The sequence below is a fragment of the Schistocerca americana genome, chromosome 8 (assembly GCF_021461395.2).
Source record: "Schistocerca americana isolate TAMUIC-IGC-003095 chromosome 8, iqSchAmer2.1, whole genome shotgun sequence".
NCBI classification, from domain to species: domain Eukaryota; kingdom Metazoa; phylum Arthropoda; class Insecta; order Orthoptera; family Acrididae; genus Schistocerca; species Schistocerca americana.
In genome coordinates, this window is record NC_060126.1 from 524115361 (window position 1) to 524130005 (window position 14645).

Below are 14645 nucleotides of genomic sequence, written 5' to 3' on the forward strand. Positions count from 1 at the left end.
TGTTTCACCTTACAGGATCCCCATGGGAGATTGTTAATGTAAATTAGAAATAGTAAATCTATACATACATCTATTCGTACATTCCCAAAGCCAATTTAGCAGAAAGATGTTAAACTTTGCACAAACTGAAGTTTTGTACAAATGCTTCTGAATTTCTTTACAGTCATCCAAAGACGATGCTTTCCTGCAGACCATAGCGTCGTCAGCGACCAGTTTGTTGGTTCTGATGGTAATATCTGATACATCATTTATGTATATTGAGAATATTAATGGTTCTATTGCGTGTCCTTAGCCGAGGTCGTTAAGTGACATCTGCGCCTTGGCTCTAGAGTCGGAGGTAGCCAGTTTGAATCGTGACGACGGAAAAAATATGTTCACCGTCAGTATTTGTATAGGAAGGGGAGATGAGGTGGTAGCGTAAAGTTCCTGATCGCCAAACATTGCACCATGGTCCTGGATAAAATTTCAAATCTCTCTGTAGTGTGTCACGAGGTGGTGATGGTGATTTGCCCATCGGATGGGGACGTTTAGCTCGACTGCTTCCGTACTCATCATAGAATATAAAAAAAATATGGCAACATACTACACATATTTTCGTTACCACCACCTATGATCAAAAGATACGCTTAAGACAACTCTGACAGGCCGTGAGGAATGTGAGTATTGTACAGGGAGGAATAAAATATCATTCCGATTCGGCAGGCAGCTGAACGTATAGTCTGTTCGAAAAGTCCCCGACTGATCCTCAGGCAGGTGTGGGGAGCGGAGGAATCAAGCTCCGCCAATAGACTCGCAGAACATCGGCTACCGACAGGGGGCGCGGCGGTACGCGAGGAAGAACCCGCGCCTTCGTCACTCAGTTCTGACCCTGAATGTGTGCTTACTGGTTTGGCGTGGCACTGCATGATAGTAACTCTGTAACCGCTACGGTTCAAATAGGAACTGTACTGTTAGACCGCCAACGTTAGCAGCTGCTGGGCCTAAACCAGTTGTGACCCGAAGTCGATCGCCTTCTACCGGCTTCAGCTGATCCGAAACTAGGGAGCCCTCGTTCACGTCGTAGTGAACAAAAAGTACTTCTCGGGCTCTTTGCGCGTTTCTAGGGCACGCCCGTGTCCTCTTTCTGTTCACCATCCGCCAGTCTCTCTCCCTTCAGGAATTCCTAACACTATGCATCGGGCGTGATCCAAGGGGAGTGTCACTGGGGTGACGACGCCCTCCAAACAAAGATTTACCAAAACCATTTGTATTGTTACATGTATCACTTTCCAGACGTTTTAGCCAAATCTAGGAGAATAACGTAGCGCGGACATTAGGGTTCTCTGTAATGGTAAGGAGATCCAATGTTTAGTTGCTTGTGTGAGAGATAGCCGACGGAGATCATCTTGTGACCTGAATGGCAGCAGAAAACATTCCAGTCAACTAAAGCGTCCCAGCGAAGGTTATAGCACCTGCTGACAGCAACAAATCAGTCACGTTCGTGACTGCAAGAAAGCTAAGTGGGATGAGAGAGAGGGGGAAAGATTTTCTGGTAAGAAAATAACAACATACAGTTTGACCTCTCCCAGACGTATGCGGGAAAAAGCATTCTCCTCCTTTGCGCGCTTTCGTAACCATATTGTAGAAAGTTGCATTCACAATAGTAATGCTAAGAGAAATACTGATAAAACTGAGTGTACTCTTCAATTTTATGTGAAATAAATTATATGGTTGCTAATGTTGTGAATTTTTGTTGCAGTTATAGTTCTTGAATCAGTTTCATGCTGCGGTATTTATCAAATTTTGTGACTAGTATCTTTCAAATAATTTGAATTTAATTTTTTTAAGTCGTGCTATAAAGATTTTCTAAGCACTGAAGGTGATAAAATGCTGTAGTCAAACACTTTATATACTGTATTGTTATTTTTATTATAATTGTAATCATAGGCATCATTAGTATGATAAACGTGGCGACTTGGCCACATAAACGCTCTGAAACGCACCACAAAGGAGTTATCTGAACGGGACGGAAATCAGTAGATGTGATGTACATCTACAGAGATATAAATGACTACAATTTCAGAAAAACTGGATGATTTATTCAAGAGAAAGACCTCCACAAGCAAATCAATAACGATTTGCTCCGCCTCTGGCCCTTGTGGAAGCAGTTATTTGGCTTGACATTGATTGAGAGAGTTTTTGGATGTCCTCCTGAGGGATATCGTGCCAAACTTTGTTCAGCTGGCGCGTTAGATCATCAAAAACCCTGTCGATAGTACTCCAACGTCCTCAGTTGGGGAGCAATCCGGAGACCTTGCTGGCCGAGATAGACTGATAAGCACGAAAATAAGCAGTAGAAACTCTCGCCGTGTGCGGACGAGCATTATCCGGCTGAAATGCACTAAAGACGGTGGCAGGTACCGTTCTGCAGGCACTAGTCAAACGTAAAACTTTTCATCGGATTCCCACGGGATATAACGTGATTCACCATCCCAAATCACTTGTTTCCAGTCATCCACCGCTCTTTGCTCAGCCTCTAGGGTCGCCTAGCATTGAGTACAGGAACGGGTAGGTTAGCGAGAGCTGGGCAACCATTGCACCCCATTCGTTCTAATTTTCTACACACAGTCATTCTGGTGGCTGGACGGCTGGTGGTACTCTGGACATTACGAGCGGCTACTTCCGCCATTCTCTGCAGTGCTCGACAGTCGACTGTCCGCTCCGCCAGTACGTGAGGTCTTGTAGTCTCGGTGTAGCTGCGGTTGCTCCTCCGCATTTCCAGTATTCAGTGACTGGTTCACGTTCGAGTTCTACTCGCCGACACATTCTGCTCTTACTGCTTCCCTAGTGACAACAGAGTACTCCCTGCCACCGTTCGTGAGGTCTAACGGTCATTTCCGCATTACAAGGGTGTTCGGAGACTTTCCGTCAGATAGTGAGTGTACTTGAGAATCACCGTAAATGACGAACAAAGTGTGAGCTCCACCAGAACCGAAGGCTGACCGGCGTGCTTTCAGGTGATGACGCTGAACCCGATGTGCGAGAGCGTGGAGACGGCGCAGGGGGTGCCGCTGACGGTGACCGGCGTCGCGCAGTGCAAGATCATGAAGGCGGACGAGCTGCTGCAGACCGCCTCCGAGCAGTTCCTGGGCAAGACCGTCAAGGACATCAAGTCCACCGTCCTGCAGACGCTCGAGGGACACCTGCGCGCCATCCTGGGTGAGTGCAGCAAAAAGAGCAGCAAGCAGAAACGTCCGCGTTCCCAGCCCAAAGCGAAATCTGGACGCTGGGAAGCACGTGCACGTGCGTCTGCACGCTTTCAGGTTTTCCATCAGCGCAGAACAGTGGCCGGCAGACTGCAGCCTTGCAGCCTCGTTCAAGTGTTGGTGCTGGCCACGGTTCTCAGCCGTGTTTTTTAATGTAGCAATATGCTTCTATAATCCGTTCATCGTGAGAATAAATCTGATGTAAACAAACACAATCGCAATGATTGGTCAGAAGCCGCAGCACACGCAAGCAGGTCCTACGTGTGTTTTAGATATATTATTACCAAGTTACGTTAAATGAAACTTTAAGCTGTTCAATTGTATTAACAGCCATCAACGTTTTTCTTAATCACGCTTTAGCTACGTAGTTTTTATTTCAAAAATCGTGTGCATTCACAGCGTCTGCACTGTTGTGCTCTGATTGTCGCGCTGTTAATGCGCAGTATGAAAATGGCTGAGGCTGCTCTCTGTTCCGTACTGAAACACGCGTGTGGAACACGGTTAAAAAGTGCCGAGAAATAGCGTGTTGTTAATGTTTTTCTTATAAATTTACGGGGATAATCGACTCTGAAGGTTTCCCAGCAGTTGATACATAAATACACATCGTACGTGTAACGCAGTCGGTAGTGTAATGGAATTTTTACTAAATACAGTCAGTTTTAACTAATTACAGTAATTATAAAACTCATCACTATTTTTAATGAATATGCAAGTCTTCTTGTTTCTAATTACATATTGGACACGAAATTCCTGTCTTCATTTCAAATACAAATTCTTAATTATCGATGTTTCATGAAAGACTGTTTATAAAAGTAGCTTAAATTAAGAAAACATAAAAATTTAATTTTTTAAGGCCAAAATGAAAAACAAAACAAATCCTCTTTATTTGGACTATGTCCATCCTTTTGAACCACAGAGATGGAAACATGGAAAACAATCATTTTCACAGCATCGAGCACATCATACAAATGCTGCATTTTTACATTTGCTACTGTACCATTACAACATGAACCCAACAGAACTGATCTGGAGCTAAGTTGTGGTGGTCCGAGAAGTAATAAGACTGTTGAGCTGCCGTACTTACTGGAAGCAACTAACGCACGCCACTTCTTCACATGTCGCTGCACAACGCTGGCGGGATATAGAATGACGCGTCATAAAAGAAGAGGAGAAAATGCGGCGCCTGGTTGCCTTCGTGGATTCTGTTCTTGATAGGCTCGCCATCAACATAGCAGGTGACACTTCCAGAATGTATTTCTCGGATTCGGATAAGGAAGGAGCTAAGAGATTTCCAGACGATTGACTGTAATTAATATTTTCAGTGGCTTCAGTATTCAACAGTGTGGTGAAATCCCTGCAGTATGCTTCTGCATTACACACAGCTCGCTCAGAAAAATTACCATATGTTTAAGTTAGAAATTTTCATCACTCTTGTTTGTAATTAGAATACTATGTCAGGTGACAATAATGGCATTTTGTGCTTTCCGTCTGTCAGCTAAGAATCGCGCGGTAGTGCTGGAGTTTCTCCGAATATTATTTTACTCTCTTTAAAAATCAAAAGACATTCGAAGCTATAGCGTTTCTTTGCTCGTCTCATTTTACGTCTGAAGTGCAATTGCTCAGATCCTTGCAGGTTAGTCGGACCGCTGGCTGGCCGGTGCTGTCCAAGTTTACTGAGCCAGTAAAGCCGCTGTCCCGCATTAACGCTCAGCCTATGTGCGCGTGACACAGCATAAAACGCGTCCTCATGATCGTACTTGACTGTACTGGTCACAGGTTGGCTTCCGCTCCACGTGAAACGAAATCCAATGAGATTCAAGCAAACGCGGAAGAATACATGGCGTAATGTTTACACCAGGTTTATTCTTACGATGAACAGAGTATAGCAACTAACAGCAGAAACCAAAAACGTCAGCTAACGTTAAGGGCCTTTTAGGAGTGTATTTTTCTTGCTCAGTAACAAACAAAAATACTTTACAGAGACAGTAATTTTTAAAATTTGCTTAATTTTCATTAGCGTTGGCGAGTTGGCCCGTGAGTTAAAGTTTGCCACCTACTTCAGGGGCGGAATGGGAAGTAGCGTGGCCTCTGCAGGGTTAGAGGACGTGAGTGGGGGAATGTTGTTGTGTTCCAGTACTGACAACTCAGGAGCGTGCACAACTCGCAGCTATCAGCTGCTGTCCTCTAAATTTCAAACGGAAGTGACATGGATTCGTGAATGCGCATTACAGGGATGGGCATATTCAAGTGTCTTACCTGTTTATAGCAAGTGACATGAAATCAAATTAAGGTTGCTGTGATACAACACGCCGGCCGGATTGGCCGAGCGGTTCTAGGCGCTACAGTCTGGAACCGCGCTGCTGTTACGGTCCCAGGTTCGAATCCTGCCACCGGGCATGGATGTGTGTGATGTCGTTAGATTAGTTAGGTTCAATTAGTTCTAAGTTCTAGGGGACTGATGACCTCAGAAGTTAAGTCCCATAGTGCTCAGAGCCATTTGAACCATTTAATAAAACACAATGAGCAGTAGAAAAATAACATTCAAAACATTTAATAAACATTTGTGATTTTGTCTCATATTGCAGTTTCTTGTTTTTAATTAATATAATGTACTTATTTATGTAGGCCATCAATGAATAATAAGGTCGGGTGGTGCGTACCACCACTGTTGTCTGTGAAGTGGACAGAGGAAGTTCGTTCTGTTATTTTTTTGCAAAAACTTTTATGATTTTGATTCATCTGATGTAAGATAAAGTAAATTACAGTGGCTCAAAAGAAAAACGTATTTTTTACGCTGCACATTAAATTTCTTTATTTGTCTTGCGCACCCGGACGTGTTTTGCCACACACAAAAATGACAGTTAAATTGCAATAGTATAGGAGTTCAGCTATACTTCATTTATCGATTCGTGCGGATCAGTCGCCGAGATGAAATACCATTTTCTATGCTACAAGAGAGTTTTTCGAAATATATGCGAGTTGACACTTTCTCAGTCTGTATATCACTTTCTCAAACTGTATGGGGTGCAGTACCGCTCTGCCTGCCGTCAGATTTACGAATTCGGCAGTCTAGTTGTCACGACTGCCGAGTAATGTACCAGACGGGGAAGACGAGGAGCTTCTGAAGTCAGATAGCACTCAATCTGACGGTTGTTCTGGGCAGTGCTCCACCTTCGTCTGGTCGAATGTAGGTCCCGAGCTACATTGGATGGCAAAAAAATACTGGATAACTGACAGACGTTTCAGATGGAACAAGTTTTGTGCAGGAGTGCAACTACAGTCATTGAAGTCCCGGTGCAAGTTCATAAAGTCGATTTTCTCCACTTTCTACATGTCAAGCCCACTCTCAACTCAACAAAACGTCGCTCACACATTGTCTTTCACAGCTAGCCCGCCCCCCTCCCAAAGACACACACACACACACACACACACACACACACACACACTACAGTACACCATTACTCTGGCCACCCTCCTCCCACTTTAGTCAAAAAGCAAACTAAGTAGGGAAAACTTCAAGAAGTCTATATTCTTTCAAATACTTTGGTGAAGCAAAATCTACAACTTTTCCCAGATTTATCCATACATGAAAAAGGTGTTCGGCACTGCAACTAACAGATATTCCACACTAACCAAGGTACATTTTATTTAAATGGAAACCCTAACTGTTTCTTATGAGATTATTAATTTAACTAATTTAATGGTTCAAATGGCTCTGAGCACAATGGGACTTAACTTCTGAGGTCACCAGTCCCCTAGAACTTAGAACTATTTAAACCTAACTAACCTAAGGACATCACACACATCCAAGCCCGAAGCAGGATTCGAACCTGCGACCGTAGCGGTCGCGCGGTTCCAGACTGTAGCGCCTAGAACCGCTCGGTCACTCCGGCCGGCCAACTAAACAATCTTCTTAGTTCATAATAAAAATAAAACCTAATTAATTGAAAAACTGAATAACGTGAACTATGTAATACTTCATTGTAACACGAAACAAGAAAGAACAGATTATGTCAAAGGAGAACGAAGTTTAAAGATCCATGTAAAAATATAAACGGGTTATGAAATGTATTTGCTTATCGAACTAAATTCTTGTCTTACACAAATGGTTTTCCTCGTTCATGTATGTGAAAAATTTATTTATTTATTTAGCTTATGATACATAACAATCACAATAACACATAAAATACAGTACCACAGACACATTAAAGTACAGTTTATGTCTTTATACCTAAGCCATTGAGCCAATCCACCACTACGGAAGTAACCAGGTTCGAATCCACTAGATTACCAGGGAAGGCTATATTTAGCGTTTTTTTCATTTTCTACATAACTCACACGTCTATACCTTCATGCGTAGCTCTAAATAACTGTAAACAGCGTGGCAAAAGATTCTTGTCACTGGACGATACATTAAGGTCTCTTCCTGATCCGTTCACATTTCAGTGGAAAGAGTGAATGCTTCTGCACCTCTGTGCGAGCTGTTATTTTCGTAATTTTATCTGCACGATCTCTACGGGATAAACATGTAGGCGGCTAACGGACATTCGTGGTTTGCACGCTGAAAGATGAGTCTTGTAATTTTCCAAGCACGTTCTTCAGAGATGTACAGTGTATTGCTTCCCTTCTGGCAATTAAGGTTCTTCACCGTTTATGTTAGTCTTTCTCCACAGTCAAACAAACTCCACCTTTCTCCTCTTCATAGTACAGGGCTATTATGAATGACTCATTCGTTTTCCGAGTTTTATATGCTCCCATGTATTACAGGTACAAATATGACTGATGCATGGGTAGAACCATAAACTCAGAGAGATCGCATTGTGCACAGCAGTTGCTGTCACGAGGACAGTTCCTTGACAAAATGGCGACAACGCAAGGAAAAGGTTTTTGTGTGATGAAATGTGCGAGATGTTATCTGTTACAACAGTGCAGCATTTAGAAGGAATTGCGTAAAAGAATCGGCATGTGAACAAAGAAGTGTGCGTTATTATCAACAAATTACGGACACTGGTTGTATCTGTACCCAAAGAAGTATCGGTCGACCGATTGTGCTAGATAAAACAGTGGATAGGATGAGATATGTTTCGTACGCAGTCGAAAAAAATCAACGGTTCCTGCAGGCCACGCGGTGGTCTCGCGGTTCTAGGCGCGCAGTCCGGAACCGTACGACTGCTACGGTCGCAGGTTCGAATCCTACCTCGGGCATGGATGTGTGTGGTGTCCTTAGGTTAGTTAGGTTTAAGTAGTTCTAAGTTCTAGGGGACTGATGACCACAGCAGTTGAGTCCCATAGTGCTCAGAGCCATTTTGAACCTGCAGGCCACGAACTTGGAATACGGCGACCACTTTTAAAACCTTATCGTCAGCAGCTCGACTAACAGTTAAAATGGGAAAATTATGGCAGGCGTCTTCAATTTTGCATCACAACGCAGAAAACACTTGAGCATAAACATTTCGCCTCCACGCTGATATTCAGCGACGAAGCAACCTTCCCTTTATCTGGAAAGGTTAATCGCCACAGTGTGATACTGTAGGACACTGAACATCCTCATGAAGTTGTGGAGCATGAATGAGATTCGCCGATATCTGTACAGTATCACAGACGAAGCTGTATGGGCCGTTTTTCTTCTGAGAGAAGACTGTGACAGATACCTCTTACTTTGATATGTTGTGGTCATTTCCATGAATGACTGCTCATTCCCGCCGCGCGGTCTGAGGTGCGGCTTCCCCCGTCGGAGGTTCGAGTCCTCCCTCGGGCATGGGTGTGTAAGTTAACTAAGCTAGACTAACTAGTGTGTAAGCCTAGGGACCGATGACCTCAGCAGTTTGGTCCCATATAACTTACCAAAAATTTCTAAATTTTTTGCTCATTCCGAGACTTTAATTGTCCAGCACGGCGGGGACCCCGTCATTGGAGCATCGACGTTCGTCGCAATCTAAACGACGAAATTCCGCGTCGCTTGATTGGGCATACTTGTGAAGATGATGTCGCTCCATTCCTTTAAGTCACCCCCACTGCCAAGAACACTGAAACATTTCAGAGAACGCATCAGTATTGCTGTGATGATATCGACAGGATGTTGCTACATAAGACACGGAACAAATCTGACTACCGCTTGGATGTGTGTCGTGTAACCAAATTGGTACTCATAGAACATTTGTAGAGTGCAAAATGCAAAATTGGTGAGTTTAAGGTTCTGTTCATGCACCAATCATATATATACATGCAATAATTTGTAAAATATACAGCTTTGAAAACTAATGACACATATTTACGTTGAAGAGCCAAAGAAAGTGATACAACTGCCTAATATCGTGTAGGGCCCCACGAGCAGCGTGGCCTCGACTAATGTCTGAAGTAGTGCTGGAAGTAACTGACACAATGAATCCTGCAGCGCTGTCCATGAATCAGTAAGAGTACGAAGGGGTGGAGATCTCCTCTGAACAGCACATTGCAGGGCAACCTAGATATACTAATGTTCTTGTCTGTGGAGTCTGGTGATCGGCTGAATTGTTTAAACTCAGAAGAGTGTTCCTGGAGCCACTCAGTAGCAATTCTGGACGTGTGGGGTGTCGTGTTGTCCTGCTGGAACTGCCCAAGTCCGTCGGAAAGCACAATGGACATGAACGGATGCACATGATCAGACAGAATGTTTACGTACGCCTATTCTGTCGGAATCGTATCTAGACGTATCAGGGGTCCCACATCACTCCAACTGCACACGCCCCACACCATTACAGAGCCTCCACCAGTTTGAACAGTCCCCTGCTGACATGCAGGGTCCATGGATGCATGAGGTTGTCTCCATACCCGTACACGTCCATAAGCTCGATGCAATTTGAAACGAGACTCGTCCTAACAGGCAACATGTTTCCAGTCATCAACAGTCGAATGTCGGTGCTGACGGGCCCAGGCGAAGCATAAAAGTTTGTATCGTGCAGTCATCAAGAGTACACTAGTGGGCTTTCGGCTCCGAAAGCACATACCGATAATGTTTCGTTGAATGGTTCGCACGATGACACGCGTTTGATGGCCCTGCATTGAAATCTGCAGCAATTTGCGGAAGGGTTGCACTTGTGTCACGTTGAACGATTCTCTTCAGTCTTCGTTGGTCCCGTTCATGCAGGATCTTTTTCCGGCCGCAGCGATGTCGGAGATTTGATGTTGTACCGGATTCCTGATATTCCCGGTACACTCGTGGAATTGTCGTACGGGAAAACCCCCACTTCATCGCTACCTCGGAGACGCTGTGTCCCATAGCTCGTGCGCCGACTATAGCAGCACGTTCAAGCTCACTTAAATCTTGATAACCTGCCATTGTAGCAGTAGTAACCGATCTAACAACTGCAGCAAACACTTGTCTTGTGTAGGCGTTGCCGACCGCAGTGCCGTGTTCTGCCCGTTTACATGTCTCGTGTATTTGAATAGGCATGCCTAAACCAGTTTCTTTGGCACATCAGTGTTGTAGCCCTGTATTCCCAGACCGGATAAGCATTCCTGGAACATTGTATAACATGAGTACTTTAAAAAAAAGTTGTCTTGGGAAAACAACGCTCATCTTTTGCAAGAGCCGCGAGCTTTGTCAGATACACCAGGACGGCTTGAAATAAAGTTCTTACCAACATTGGCTGCCCTTACACAGAAGAGAAATGTCATGAGAAAATGTCGCTGAAAAACTGAAGTACTTTTTTTTAAGATCTTCGTCACAGATGATAGATATGCAACGTATGCGTCCGTAGCACACGTCGTTCTTTATGACCAACTATTTAACTGCGAATAAATGTTGCCAGTCGTAGAATAAAAAAGTGCTATTTGCCCAGTTACGGATCCTATCAGCTTCTTGTCCTCGCAAAGCTCGTAAAGTTTCTTCTCTACTGCTTTAATTCCTTCGTTAGGCGATTTTTCACTCGACGTTCTGTCTTTCACAGATTTTGAAAGTTCCGTCAAGTAATGTGGTTTATCGCACGATCCTTTGATGCCAACTAGTTCAGGGAGCAAGCGAGCGGTGTGTCACCTTTGTAAGAGACTGGAGTCACATGCGAACGGGCGAATCAATACCTATCCACTTATGCAGATTGAGATTTTCTATTAACCTTCCCCTCCACCAAATTAGCATTAGGAAAAAATAGCTTTAGGAAAATGGACACAGCCGTTTCCTTCATCCTTCCGCTACCCGAGTCTGCACTCCGTCGCTAATGATATCGTCGACGGGACGTTTAACCATCATCTTTACATGTACATCTATACTCTGCAAACTATCGTTACGTGCATGTTTCTCACAGCGTTGTTCGTATGGAGTCATTTGCAGCTGCAACGGCCATGCTCTTAGACTGCCTGAGCTTAAGTGATGAATTAATTCTTTCTAGAGGTTTATGTCGACTCTGGGAAGAGTTAGAGTGTGTGTTTAAGACTTCGTTCGTTACATTTTTTATTGTTACGAATTATTTTTATCATAAGCCTATCTCAAGTGTTTAGTGGTGTCTTATGTGCCTGCCCAACGCTTTGAATTTGATTTTTTTTTTTTGTCTTAACTTGAGAGTATTCAGGAAACGAAGGTTTTAAATTACCCTTAATTTGAGGGTAGTCAGGAAACAAGTTTGCTGCCACCGTAGCTTGCTGCGACCAAAAAGTTGGTAGAAGTTCTCGACTGTTTCGAAGTGTAGGGCTGTTTATTGATTAGCCTCTTCAGCGCCCTAACGACTAACTTCAAATTATGACTTGATTACCTTTTGCACATCATTGTTATGGGCCACTCATGACGGATGCTTAGTTATAGTCCTGGTCGAAACACTTGACCAGTTTTAGTCCCTTTCGTTCCACATAGTTAACTTATGTTCCTATCCTAATACAGACTGATATTCGTCGTGGATAAAGGAGATATTTAACTTGTCATCTTTACTTCAGAATGGTTTTCATAACGTCTTTCATTATTTTAACACAACGAAAGACTTCTCTTGACTGATAGATTTTTACCAAATTTTCCACATTTCCTTCCCATTTTAATTTTTCCTATTTTTTTAATCGTAGAGGCATCCTATCCTCGGGGCACTGCCCCAGTCCCACCTACCGAGTTACGCCCCTGTTGTTATCGCTGGTTAGAACCTGTAAGTGTTACGTGATTACTTTCCGCATATCCTCTCAAGAGTAAACAAAACAAATTGGGCGCGATGTAACCCAAGCGTCAACAATACAGGGATGCCTGTAGCGGCACAAGCCGTTGCTTACCATTAGCATCAATATGAGGCGAGAAGAATAGCGAGCTGCATGGAAGTGTGTATCCCCAATAACCAAAATCTCGAGAAACCCATGAAATAAAAGTAAGAGCACGTACCAACGATAGCAGAAGGTAAGTCATCAACAAACATCTGAATTTCGCCAATACGTGGCACCCAAAACACAGGCGTCAAACTGAATTCACCTTTTTGCTGGCGCAAAACATTGATTTTCACATGCGTGTCTATTTAGTGGAGATCTTTGACACTCCAGTTCTACATATGATAACATTGTCTTTGAAAATGAATTATCCAAGCTGGTTTCAGGGATTGTTTGAGACGGTTTGTGTTGACGAGAATGAATTAATGTGTCTTGTAGTTACAGGGAGATCATACCACTAAAAATTACACATTATTTACGAAGTTTCTTTGACACGTGAGCTCTGTCGTGATTTTTTTTTTAAAGTAGTCATTGGTCAGAGGGTTGACTGTGTCCCGCGGTATATTGAAGCTCATGTTTTCCATGCACATATCGTAGGAAATTATGCATTTTATTAGTATTTCTGACGACCATAGACTTTCAAACAATAAGGTGTACTTTTGTCAGAAAAATGATTTGTCTTAAAATCATAGCCATCTTATAAACGAAACGAAATGAAATTGTTGCTTTCTGCTCACAAATAATTGAAGTTTGTGGATCAGCTTTCGTCTTTTTATTGGTGCAGTTCGTATCCTCACTATCAGTACAATTCAGCTCAGTTTAATTTATTATCATCCATTTTATCATATACATGATACATGAATAGTCACAAGGGAAGAGAGAAAGAGCATGATTTATATTTTAGCAACTAAGGGAAATAATTTCTTAATTACGCTGTAATGTTTTCTTAAATAATCTTTACATATTTTGTTTTCATTTTACATGCAAGATAAAAAATCAAAAGATGAGCACTATCTGTTTAGATAGTACAGCACGCCTTCATTTTCTTGGCTTGTATCTGTGGCACAGAATCGGTAGAGAGCACCTAGATTCGAGCTGCTAACGTAGACGAACGAATGACACTTTGCGCAGTAATCCTCTTATAATCATTAATCCTTTAATGTCGTGTTTAGTTTCTCTTGCCAGCAATGTATTTGTGCGCTTGTGTGAATGCTTTTGAGTTTTTCTTTTCTGATGAAGTCAGCAGCAATCTGTCCTCTCCATAATTGTTAAAGTTCAAAAAATGTGATCTGATTCAAAAGTCGTGTAAAGGGATAAGCCCACCACTTTGACAAATTGATGGACGCTAGCGGATACCCCAGATCTATTTTTTTGTCTCTTTGTAACCATATATATTTATTTAAATATATTAACAACGATACATTTAAAAAAAGACATTTTATTCTATTAATCTATTATATTCCTAGTGTTGGTTAATATTACTGTCATTTTATATGTTTTGGTTTTTATGTTTTCCTTTTTCGTTTTTAAACCCTTTTACATGGCCATTTGTCGTCTTTTTTTTTTTTTTTTTTTTTTTTTTTTTTTTTTTTTTTTTTTTTTTTTTTTTTTTTTTTTGAGCGTAGACATTCCAGGACAGGCATAACAGTTTATATTTGGCATCGATGCATTGATTTTGAGTTCATGTTTCCGTATGTGATGCACTTGTGATGCCACAGGCACATTGTGTATTCTGGTTTGATCTCTTCCTCTAGTTACACTGATAAGTGGGATAGTATGAGGGAAACGTCACCATGATAGGTGGAGCAGAAGTGGAAGAAGCTTTTCTTACACAAACTACAGAATATACCTAAATTGAAGAAGAGAGAAAATTTTTTCATATTAAATAAGAGACGCAGAAAGGATAGTGTGAGTAATCAATAGAATTTTATAGGCACAAAGTAAAGGAAATCATTTAAAAAAATTATCTAATAATAATAATGAGTAGTTGGCACTTTCCACTAAGTAATGCTTGTTTCCTATTCAGTATAGTACAAATAATGGAAGAAAAGTTAATTAAAAAAAAAAGACTGGTTGTACTACTGTGCATACTTTTGACACTGTTTTGGCTGTGAGTATGACAGATGTTTGGTGAGAAGCACTTTGTGTAACTGATTTCACTAAGAAGAAACACTTTATACTAATATACTTCACTATTTGATGCAAGAAGAGAAAGCATTTTATCTTTTGTGTTGCACTTATTCACTA

The 14645-nt window shown here is 42.2% G+C and overlaps 1 protein-coding gene across 1 annotated transcript in view; it reads left to right on the forward strand.

Annotated features, from left to right (window-relative positions):
* Window positions 1–14645, forward strand: part of LOC124544988 (flotillin-2) — a 318114-nt gene that overhangs the window by 12189 nt on the left and 291280 nt on the right. The window contains exon 2 of the mRNA XM_047123744.1: window positions 2997–3198. Coding sequence (XP_046979700.1) covers window positions 3000–3198 — 199 coding nt within the window. The 5' untranslated portion in view covers window positions 2997–2999. The remainder of the gene's footprint in view (window positions 1–2996; window positions 3199–14645) is intronic.